The sequence below is a fragment of the Oryzias latipes genome, chromosome 19 (genome assembly GCF_053564925.1).
Source record: "Oryzias latipes strain Hd-rR chromosome 19, Olatipes_Hd-rR_3.1".
Lineage (NCBI taxonomy): Eukaryota > Metazoa > Chordata > Actinopteri > Beloniformes > Adrianichthyidae > Oryzias > Oryzias latipes.
Genome location: NC_136255.1, coordinates 15,030,001 through 15,042,076, shown reverse-complemented (window position 1 = coordinate 15,042,076; position 12,076 = coordinate 15,030,001). Strand labels below are relative to the sequence as shown.

Here is a 12,076-nt window from a genome sequence, read left to right as displayed (position 1 = left end):
GCTGTGCTACACAATGTGGCACAGCTTAAAAACGTGCCTCTACCCCCTGGCGCTGATTGCTGTGTTGGCCCCGACCCTGAACCCCATCCCCACGCATTTGAGCCATTTGCTGCTGCTGTGCGCCAGCGTTAGAAGTGATGCGTCGCTTATAAAGGAAAAGAGGTGTGGAAAATATTATTTATTTAAGAATTCCCTCATCGTGCAGTTTATTTCAGTCAGGGCGATCTTGATTTCGCCCAACTCCTTGGCCACCTCTCTGATTGAACTACTGACTTCCCTCTGCATTTCAAGGACTGCATCGGTGAGGACGCGTCCACTGCTGGAGGGTTGAGAGCCGCGTGCCGTGGAGACGCTGGGGCCAGACGGCTGCTCAGCTGCAGCATCGTAACCACTGGCCCCGCTGGAACACCCAGCAACTAAAATAAAATTTTTCTATATTAATAATCTGTAATTGTGTAGCCTGCATACATGTGACTTGACTGCATTCATTTGAATTATTTTCTTACCTGTGTCACCCTGACCCTGGCGCGTCGGCGTCCCCTCCGTCTCAGTCAGGTGACTGAGGCGGAGGAGGACGCCGATAAGGGGAACTTAATAGGGATTCCCCAATAATAGCGGCCAGTTTCTCATCAAGAGGGGTCAGCTCCGCCCCCCCCCCCCCCCCCACGTGGCGGACACACTCTGCCGATGCAGCGCTAGACGTTTCTTTGCCTCGACTTTGATGTCCGATCATTTCTTTCATTTCTTTTTTATTTCGGCCACGTCCGAGGTTGTGAGGCTACAGCATTTTCGGCGTCTGCCACCGTTTGCCGCTCACGTGCCTTTTCGGCATTAGTAATGCCCACACTGTGCCCCAAACAACACTTTTCTCCTCTTTTCCACCTCGCCAACGATAACTTCTACTTCACATTGAGTGAAGTTACGTTTTTTTGATTTCCCCTCTGTGTTTGCCATGATTTAGCAAGCCATGAATATTAATTTGTGGGCGTTTCACGGACTATTTATGGGCAACTATGGGCGTGTCATGTAGCCGCAAAAGCTGCGCTGCATTTAGAATCGGTTGTGATTTATAAAGGGAAAGATGCGTAGGATGTGCGTGCGCACGGTTTTATAAATCCGAATATTTCTGTGCGTACGCACGTCCTATGTTTCATCCGTACGCCACTTCTGACGCAAATCCTACGCAAAGTTTTATAAATGAGGCCCCTATGACTATTTATGGGCAACTATGGGCGTCATAGGGGCCTCATTTATAAAACTTTGCGTAGGATTTGCGTCAGAAGTGGCGTACGGATGAAACATAGGACGTGCGTACGCACAGAAATATTCGGATTTATAAAACCGTGCGCACGCACATCCTACGCATCTTTCCCTTTATAAATCACAACCGATTCTAAATGCAGCGCAGCTTTTGCGGCTACATGACACGCCCATAGTTGCCCATAAATAGTCCGTGAAACGCCCACAAATTAATATTCATGGCTTGCTAAATCATGGCAAACACAGAGGGGAAATCAAAAAAACGTAACTTCATTCAATGTGAAGTAGAAGTTATCGTTGGCGAGGTGGAAAAGAGGAGAAAACGTTGTTTGGAGGGCACAGTGTGGGCATTACTAATGCCAAAAAGGCACGTGAGTGGCAAACGGTGGCAGACGCCGTAAATGCTGTAGCCTCACAACCTCAGACCGTGGCCGAAATAAAAAAGAAATGAAAGAAATGATCGGACATCAAAGTCGAGGCAAAGAAACGTCTAGCGCTGCATCGGCAGAGTGTGTCCGCCACGGGGGGGGGGGGGGGGGGGGGGGGTACCGGAGCTGACCCCTCTTGATGAGAAACTATTATTGGGGAATCCCTATTAAGTTCCCCTTATCGGCGTCCTCCTCCGCCTCAGTCACCTGACTGAGACGGAGGGGACGCCGACGCGCCAGGGTCAGGGTGACACAGGTAAGAGAAATAATTCAAATGAATGCAGTCAAGTCACATGTATGCAGGCTACACAATTACAGATTATTAATATAGAAAAATTTTATTTTAGTTGCTGGGTGTTCCAGCGGGGCCAGTGGTTACGATGCTGCAGCTGAGCAGCCGTCTGGCCCCAGCGTCTCCACGGCACGCGGCTCTCAACCCTCCAGCAGTGGACGCGTCCTCACCGATGCAGTCCTTGAAATGCAGAGGGAAGTCAGTAGTTCAATCAGAGAGGTGGCCAAGGAGTTGGGCGAAATCAAGATCGCCCTGACTGAAATAAACTGCACGATGAGGGAATTCTTAAATAAATAATATTTTCCACACCTCTTTTCCTTTATAAGCGACGCATCACTTCTAAACGCTGGCGCACAGCAGCAGCAAATGGCTCAAATGCGTGGGGATGGGGTTCAGGGTCGGGGCCAACACAGCAATCAGCGCCAGGGGGTAGAGGCACGTTTTTAAGCTGTGCCACATTGTGTAGCACAGCACATGCCGGAACGATTTGGCACACACTGTCACTTTCACGTGTTTCTTCCATCTGCCGACGGTGTCGCCATTTCTCATTTCACCCGTTTTTGTGCGTACGCCTGGGTCAGAGCTTGCGTGGAGGACCGCACATTTTCCCGTCAAGTTTGCTTTTTATAAATCTCAACTATTGCGTAGAGAGTGGCGTACGCCTTCTTTTGTGCGTACGCAACGTTTATAAATGAGGCCCCAAGAGATTGGTGGGAGGTTGGCGCCAGTGTTCGGCAGAGGAGCAGCCACCAGTGTGTGAATGTGTTTGTGACTGGGTCTGTGACTGTAAAGCTCTTTGGGCCTTGTAGGTAGAAAAGCGCTATATAAGTATACACCATTTACCAATGCCAGGAGTGTGCAAAACAGTAATCAAACCAAAAGATGGCAACTTTGAAGAACCTACAATATGAAATATTTTCAGTTGTTTCACACTTTTTGTTATGTATATAATTCCACATGTGTTCATTCATGCCTTCAGAATCTACAATTTTCATAGTCATGAAAATAAAGAAAACTCTTTGAATCAGAAGATGAATCTGAACTTTTCGTCTGTACTGTATGTATATTAATCAAAACATGTATTAATAAACAAAGAAGGAATATACATAATTGTATGCATAAAGGGACAAATAGGGTATATTTGGTGAGGAAAATAATGTTTAAAAATATTTAAAAAAATACTATCCATTATACACCTACTGTCCACACTCAAAGAACCATACTTACAATGTACATCAAACTAAAAGTGTAATAAAGTTGTTAAGTATGAAATTAGGTTTTGTGTTCAAGACATTTATTAATTTATATCCAAATGCGTCTAACCCTAATTCAGCCACAGTTTGTTCACATAGTGTTATATCTCCTTTACATATAAAGCAACACTCTGTAGTAATTCAATTCTAAGCACTTCTTCATTGGAAGTCATGTTAACTTTGTAAGGAAATCATGGCAAATTTTCTGGATGCAAGTTAATATCAGATGGACGGAAGACAGTGAGCATCTGTTCTGTAATCAGATGGAACCATGGTTTGGCATTCTTCTGTGAAAAACAAGCAGTGTGGCTACTGTGAGATGGAAAAAACAAAAACAAAGCTTTGTTGAAATCTGTCAAAGTTTGGTCTACTTGGTGTACACCAGTGACAAAAAATTTGTTGCCAGGTAAAGGTTTTGAAAGAGACCGTGAAATTAAAACAGGATCTTATTGTTCATAAGTTTTAATAAATCACCTCAGATATACAAAAATGCAGCCACCATAGTATCATGGTTAATTTTAAAAGGTGTTGAAAATATATTGACAATACATTTCCTCTTTAGTATGCTCCAAAAGGGAGTTTAGATTTTTATTTTGAACGTTCAATGAATGCTGGTTTGGTTTGTAAATCTGTGTTTTGAAAATGTCAATAATAAAGCCCCAAAGAACTGACCGTCAAGGCAAAATACTTGAGTATCCCCACTTTTCTGTTTCTCTTAAGATCTAGATCAGGGGTCGGGAACCTATGGCTCGCGAGCCATATATGGCTCTTTTGATGGTCACATGTGGCTCGCAGAGAAATCTTTAATTATACTTTTTTTTCATTAGACCAGTCCTTCTCGGGCGCGATGCGATGCCAGAGGCGCGCAGTAGTAGGGGTGCTTGGAGAACAAAATCTGCGCCAGCTCTATCACTTAACTATGATCTATTATTTCACAGAGTTTGTACCACCCGGAAACCTGTGAATTGCCGTGCCTAAAACTGCGCGCTCCCGTCTCTGAGAAAGAGCGCGCAGTTGCGGGGACGGGATGTGTGAGGAAGAAAGCAGAGGGTGGGGGTGAGGGGTTGTGGGGACCGGCAGCAGGTGAATCGCGCTGGGATTGTAAAAGCGTAAAACCCGCTGCCCGTCACTCACTGCAGCGTGTGAGTGTATGTTTGGCTCCCCGTCTGCATGTGATCAGTCTTTGTCATATCTAAAGAATAGTCAGACCAACCTAAGATCACGTTTAGAGTCTCAACGCCTGCGTGAAGCAGAAACTCACCACCTATCAATCAACCAGACTAGACCATCAGCAAAACACGAGAAATACTCATCATTTATCAGCAACAGCATAACAATGTTATTAAAAAGAATCCACAGACTTATTGTACTTTAAAAATGTTGAAATTACATCAAATGCACACATTCACTTGTATATTTAGTTTTAAACATATGATCGTGGACTGACTTGGACTGGGTGGCTGTTGGGTCGCATTAAAAGTTCTGGAGTTCATTAAACGTATCAAGCAGAGATCTGATTGGCCCTTTGTTCTGTCGCTCAGCCTGTTGTTAGGTAATTTGGACCAATGGGGTTCAGCTATGGGCCGAATAAGGGAAATGTGAGGGCTGGAGCGGGAGCAGGTGAATATAAAGTAGGGAGAAGCGCTCTTGTCTCGGCGGGAGAGAATCAGGAGTTGCTGAATTAATTGTACGGCGTTCGTTGCGGTCTGCAGTAACCAGAATAAAGAACCTTAAAAAAGGTTAAGTCTCCGTGCCTCACTGTGGTAAAGGGACACTACATTATTGTATGGCTCTTTCGAAATTACATTTAAAAATATGTGGCGTTTATGGCTCTCTTGGCAAAAAAGGTTCCCGACCCCTGATCTAGATGCTCTTTTATAGCAGTAGACATAAGTGGATGATTTTAACGTTGTCTCCCTTTTGGCTTTTCCCATCAGGGGTCGCCACAGCGAACGAGTTGCACGGTAAACATGGCAATGTTTTAAGCCGGATGCCCTTCCTGACGCAACGCTCTCAAAGCAACTGGGCTTGGGACTGGCACAGAAGTAGAGAAGGGAACAGGGAGCAGCCCAGAGTCGAACCCTGGTTTCACGGACGGAAGGCGCAGCAAACCAGCACGAGCTAAACCGGCTCCCAAGTGGATGATTTTAATAGGATTTAAAAAAACAGTGTTTGAGTTTTCAGTATTTGGAATTTTTGTCCAATTAATCTTTCCAAATCTACATAACAGCATTACAAAGAATGTAACAGATTTGGATAATTAGCACTACAGTGGCTTTAGAGGCATACATTCCAACAATTATTTTTTCAGATACATGATATTTCTATAAGTTAAAACCAAGGGGGAAAAAGTGAAAGAGTTTGAATGTTCTTTACCCCTTAAAGCAGGATTCTTGATTGAATTTACTTTTATTTCTGGTTTGCTGTGCTCTTTTCCCCGTGACTCTGATTAAGGAACTTCATGCTGTTGCCAGCTGGCTCAAGTGTTCGTCACAGCGTCTTCTACAGCTGACAGATGTACAGATTATTCAACTCTGACACATAAAAACCACTCCATCAACCCATCTTCTATTAATAAAGTCTTGTGTTCACTCAGTAGTAAATGTTGTCCGAAAAGGTGAAGGATTTGGATATTTTATGAGTTATTTAAATATATATTATTATATATATATTAAACTTTAAAAACATCATAAATTCAATATGTTTTTTATATAATGTTTTACAACCCAAGTCTGATCTTTTTTTAATACTTTGAAGAAAAGTTGATGAAAACAGACAACTGAATACTTTTTTAATCAAGAAAAACATTTTATTTACATCGGGGCAAAGAATGGGTCAGACAATTGAGATATTTCTTTTAAACGTTTTAAAATGAGAAGGAGAGCAATGTCTCTTCTCTTCCTCATCTGACAAAAAATTTGAGTTGTTTAACAGTTCTGTCTTTTTGTTGTTTTAAAACTTGCCACATAGTTTTTCATGGTGAAAAGTCGTATGCTGGACTCTCATAAGATGAAGTCAGGATTCTGCAAAGACAACAAAAGGATGTCTCGATACATGCAGATTTATACTATTTAAGTACACATGTTATCAACCAAAGATGTTTTCTATTCTAAATGTGTCAGGTGTTCTTTCCATGTAACACGTCTGCCCCTCTGTGCCATCAGAGATAGAGACTTTTGAACTGAGAGCTGATAATGAGCCAGATGGTTCCTTTTCTGAAATCAGAGGCTTATACTTGGTTTCATAGAAGCAATTAAAAATTCAGTTTTCTTTTTCTGGCCACGAGACAGTTTCCCCCCCATTGCCACAGTCCATTTTAAATGAATTTTGCTTAAGAGATGACAGCTTCTCCTTTATATGACAGACCCTTAGCCTGCATTTTTGGATTGCTCAGGGATCTGTGCTCACAGGCCATGAGTTCCAGGAATGTTTCTGAGCCCATGCAGTGATTTTTATTACAGACCTGTGCCTCCTTTTACCAAAGCTCTGCCTGAGAGCTCAAGGAGCACAAGGGCATCTGGGATTATAGTTAGATATAACCCTTGTGAACACCATGAAATCTTCTAAAACTCTGTTGACTATGTAATGTAATGTAAATAAAATCATATTTAAAGCTGTTCCAAACTTGTATTTGCATTTGTATCCAAATAAAAAATGTTTCTAAAGGTTTTTGAACTCAAACGAAGTCTAGTCTGTTGCCAAATAAACTAATTAGTACCCAGATAATTGTCAAAATGTATGCTGTTTCTTGCTTCATAATGACAACATTTATCACTTTCAACATCTGCCACTTATTTTTTCTCCCCATCTGAGTTCATTCAGTTCTGTTTTTATTTACACTTCAGATTTTCAAAAATACAATTGTACAATAAATAGATTTGTTGTATTCATTTAGACACTCTGAGCTTAACATTTGGTCATTTTTTATTTAAAAAAAAAAGGAGAAAAGCTTAGACACAAATGATCGTATTAATAATAAAAACGTTTTGATTGATGGTTTTAATCAGACCTGGCCAAATGTACCGGGCTATATACAGTGCTACATGATTTATGAATCATTAAGTGTCTCCTTAAATATTGATTTGATTTCATATTTTATGACAACTAGAATGCTTGTAAAGCATGTGAAGGACAAAACCAGGGATATCGAGATGTCCACAGTACATGCTAAGCTTTACAGAGCGGCTAAGTTTCTGCTACAAGCACACATAAAATACAAATCTAAGAACAAACGGAGGATAAAAAGATCAATTTAATTTCCTTCATCGGAGAAGAGCATGATCTTGATATGTTTGTGTGTAAAATTGAGAGGTTGATGGCAACAACAGGATGGGAAGAGTGAAAGTAGAGAAAGACTGTTGTGTGGGTGAGGTGTTGATTTGTTTATTTGGATCATGTGTCTCTTGAACTAGTCGTATAATCTTGGCAAAGGATGGATGCAGCAAACATGTGTGAATAAGGAATGTCAGAAGCATAGTCTGCGACAGCCTCTGTTGCTTTATTTTTATATATAACATCTTGTGATATTTCAAGTAATCCAGGGGTGAAAATGTTGTGTTCCAGCCAGGAGGTATGCGTGGATGTAGCCTATTTGTGTACGCACAAATCAACCACCATTATGTTTGGCATGTTGAAGGATGAAGTTGCCTTGGAGACACAGAAACACAAAATGCCTTATATTCACTCACAAATATTGAGGCAGCTATTCATCAGTCTTTCATGACATTCTGTCATTTTTTTTCTCTCCAAAATCCTTTATCCTCCTTTTCGCTCTCCATCTGCCCTGTTATATCAGTCTTCATTTTACCGTCTGCCACTTTGTAGTCCCTCCTGACCTGAGCTCAAGTTTCATTATTCTTGGCTTGAGCTTCTCTAACACTTTAAGTCCTCTGTGTGAACCACCTCTCCATGTCCACTTTGCTCACACTTGTTTCTTCCAGCTTTTTATTTCACATATTTAACAGGATGCATCTAGGTCACATTTCAATCTTGTGTAACTTGCACAATCCTAATGTAGCTCTTGGAACAAAGTAAAGGCTGAAAGCCAGGCAAACATGAGTGCACACCTTACAGTGGATGGAATTGTAACCATGGGAATACAGTGTAAACAACAGACACTGTCTAAACTGGACGGATTGCTCCTGTGTGTCTATAATAAATAATTATGAGTGTTATGTTCACATGAGTTCCCTAGAGAGATAGCAGCACTTCACGCAAACAATTATTGGATGTCAATATACTGACAGGAAGTACACATGGGGAAAAGGGGAAAGCAGGGAAGTTTGTGATGTTTTTGCAACAGCTTGTCAGTTTTCTGATGGAAGCGGAAGCTTGCTGCACAAACGCTCGATCATTGTAGCATCTCTGTAGAAAGGCTTCTTGCATATCTGGCAGAACGCAGTCTGAGTTCGTGGTAGCACTGGACAAAACTGTGGTAGATGAATGTGATGGGCAGTGCCAGGAGTACAATACCACTGACGACGCACATTCCCCCAAGGACCCTTCCGCCAATTGTTATAGGGTAAACATCTCCGTATCCGACTGTTGTCATGGAGATGATGACCCACCAGGCGGCGGCTGGAATGCTGGCATAATCCTGGTTCTGGGCTCCCAAGTCCAAGCCATGCTCTAGCAACTGTGCCAGAGCGCTATATATTGCCATGGCAACACATACAAACACCAGCAGCATGACCATCTCCCTGTAGCATCGCCTGAGCGTCAGCCCCAGAGTCTGCAGACCCAGGAAATGTCTGGCCAACTTCATGAGCCAGAACACTCGCATCATCCTCAACACGCGAAGTATCACTCCAGCGACCCCGAGCCCAGCACCCGGCATCCCTGCACGGGCCATTGCTATGGTGACATAGTAGGGGGTAATGGCAATCACATCAATGATGTTCAGTGGATGGCGGATGAAGTCCCACTTGTCTCTGGCCAACAGAAAGCGCAGAATGCACTCTGCAGTGAACCAGCCAATGCACACTGCCTCCACTATCCTACAGAGAGAAGAGGAGAAAAACAGCTCAACAATAAACAGGAAATGACACGGAAGCCACAGAGAGATATGGATGATCTATGTGGCAAGACAATCAGTAGATGTGAGGAACAGCATTGACATTTGAATTATGGAAAAAAAAACTGAAATAAAATAACACAAACATATCAGGATACATTAAGATTGCACAGGGATCAAATATGTGCATTCAAATGGAGATAAGTAAAAATGCATTTCCTCACTTATTTATTACTCAGTAATTTCATATTACTGAGGAGAAAAGTGTTTTTTTTTTGTTTGTTTTTCTGGATTTTTAAAACTATTTATTAAAGCACTGAAGCAAAACACATAGAAAAGTGCCCACGGGAAGGCAATTAAAGAAAACCAAATGATGAAGCAGCTGAGAAATTTGTATCATCTACTGGCATGAAGCTGAATCCCTTTGGCCCCAAGTAAAATCTGCACTTTCAGCTGATTACCTAACCACTGGAAATGCTCCAAAGCTCAAAACTATGTGCAGCCCAAGTGTAGATAATCCAACCTTATATAGAAAATGGTCTCCTCTGCACTTCTTCTTTGAGAGAAGGCTGTTAAAAGAAACAATCCAGAAAAAGAAAAGCTATTGTTTTCCTATCTCTTCAAGCCGCAAAACAAGTAAAAGCTTAAAACTTGGCTTTGCTAATTTACGACAGTGGAATTTTTAAGTTTGTTTTTAAGCTTTAACTTGTGGACAAGCCTCATTACATTGTACTCTTATGCACATACAAGTATGTTTTTTTTGTTTGCCACTCAAACTGCCAAACTCATTTAAAAATCAGATGAAATTGAGAAAACATTTGGGGAAAGGAAAGGTAGAGAAAATAATTATTCACACCTAATTGTTAATAGATAGTATCGATTGGTTATTGATTGGCTTCTTGGGGAGTCTGACCTAAAAAGGGTTGCTAGAATTACCAGAAACCCATTAAACCAGCTCAAAAGCGAATCAGTTCACTTTGAACACAATTATGTGTGATGTGTGTTTTTTAAATTGGGTTAATTCTGTATATAAGTATCCCAAACATTTTTTAATTAAATAATTAATTTAATATATGTTATTTTTTATATTTGATGTCAATTTATCTTTTATCTAATTTATCTATTCGTGGAATACCATGGTTATTTTTATTTGGGGGGGGGGGGGGGTCACATCTTTCCAAGTGCTGGCCTGTTTGAGTTATTCTACGCACAAAATTTGCTGCCATATATTATTGCGTATTGCGCACATTTCATCTGAAGCCGTTATTTTCCGGGGGGTGATCCTTACAACACAGTTCGATGCCAACTCAGCACAGCTCAGTATTACCTGTGTTCCTCTACTGTATTCCTCTTGGCTGTATCCCAATCCGGTAGCGTGCTGGCACACAGCATTATCATGGAAATGATCACGAAAATCACAGAAACTGAAGCTAAAAGCTGCGCTGCAATAGAGGAGTTGGGCTCCTCAACTGTTTTGCGCATCTTCTCGAGCCACTTGGCGCGTCCGGTGAGCGCAATGCGTTGTACGGACTCGTCTGGGGTCTCAGGCTCGTCCCCTGACAACACTATGTCCCCTTCCGAAAGAGTGTCCAGTCCTATGTCAGACATCCTGTCATCCAGGCGTTTCTGACAGCAGGAGTCCAGGTGCACGCTCTCCAACCCCCAGTAAAGCATTTCTGAGTAGAAGGACAGCTCACACACTCCAGGAACAAATCGGAGTTTGCCGGAGCGAACGTACAACATGATGAAGACAAAAGCCTGTGCGTGGCGGTCGAAGAAAAACTCATTCCGGTCTCGGTCATAGTCATCACACAGTTCTAAGACCTCTTTCTCGGTTGCGCATGCATGCAAGCGGCTGACGCGCCGGAGAGGGAAATCCTTGATCACCTCACGAGTGAAGGCGTACCGGGTTCCCCCAACATTGAGTACGCAGATGCTCTTTCCGAACTTCATCTTGGCTACAAATGTCCTAAGACTCCTCTTCGGAGTCCATTCCTCCTTCCACAGCTGGAGTTTAAGCAACAGGGGAAGCTTCCAGCCTCCTGCGCCCCCGGGGCGTGGTTCTCCGTGAGTGAAGGTGGTTTTGTGCGCGCTGGCGTCCGCGGCTGGAGGAAAACTATTTTCCTCTGTGTCTCACTCTCTTCCCACATTTCTCTTTTGCTTATAGACTCTCCACCCCATGATCAGAGAGAGCCAATCCCATCAGTGATGTCGCTATCAAAGGCGCGCACTTACGCACGCACAGAAACAGAATGTGAGATGCATTTTGATCTTTAAATAAAACTTGTTTTGATATAATGACATTAAACACACTGCTTATATCAACTCTTAACAAGCTTAAGACATGAAAATATAAGAAGACCATTAATAACTGCTTCTTTTTAAAACAAAACAGCAGACAAACAAAATAAGTTCAGTCAATTATTATGTTATTAAAAATATATGAAAACATTGTTTATGATTTAATTGTTGAGAACCCTGTATTAAGGTTTCGACATTATTTCCCTCCAATGTTTACATTTAAAAGGTTTCCACGTGTTTTTCAACTTGGAAGAGGACATATTCAAATATTGTCAAAAGAAGTTATTCACATATACATGTATTGTTTTGCTTTTTAAAATAATGTGGATGTGTATGGGAGATCTTCTATTTAAACAGAAAACACTCATTTTACAACTTTTTTTTACCTCTAAATACAATGTATCTATCAATTTTTTTAACCAAATATGTAATCAAAACATAAAATTATTCAAAACATAAATAATACATAATGATTATTTAAGTAGTTATCAAAAAACAGACTTTGAAAGGTAATTATGAGCATAAACAA

General features: G+C 41.6%; 1 protein-coding gene across 1 annotated transcript; it reads right to left on the bottom strand.

The window, feature by feature from the left end:
* Positions 1 to 7,046: 7,046 nt before the first annotated feature.
* Positions 7,047 to 11,400, bottom strand: kcng3 (potassium voltage-gated channel, subfamily G, member 3). The gene is made up of 2 exons (XM_004085661.5): positions 10,574 to 11,400; positions 7,047 to 9,229 (listed from the first exon to the last, which is right to left on the bottom strand). The coding sequence occupies exons 1-2, from the start codon at positions 11,197 to 11,199 to the stop codon at positions 8,584 to 8,586; spliced, it is 1,272 nt and encodes a 423-aa protein (XP_004085709.1). The 5' UTR covers positions 11,200 to 11,400; the 3' UTR covers positions 7,047 to 8,583.
* Positions 11,401 to 12,076: the final 676 nt, after the last annotated feature.

What these genes read in the sequence shown, in the direction of transcription:
- kcng3 (XM_004085661.5), bottom strand. Translation starts at nt 11,199, where the DNA reads ATGAAGTTCGGAAAGAGCATCTGCGTACTCAATGTTGGGGGAACCCGG. An exon ending in AATACAGTAGAGGAACACAG is followed by an intron (nt 9,230 to 10,573) that starts GTAATACTGAGC and finishes TTCTCTCTGTAG; the next exon opens with GATAGTGGAGGCAGTGTGCA.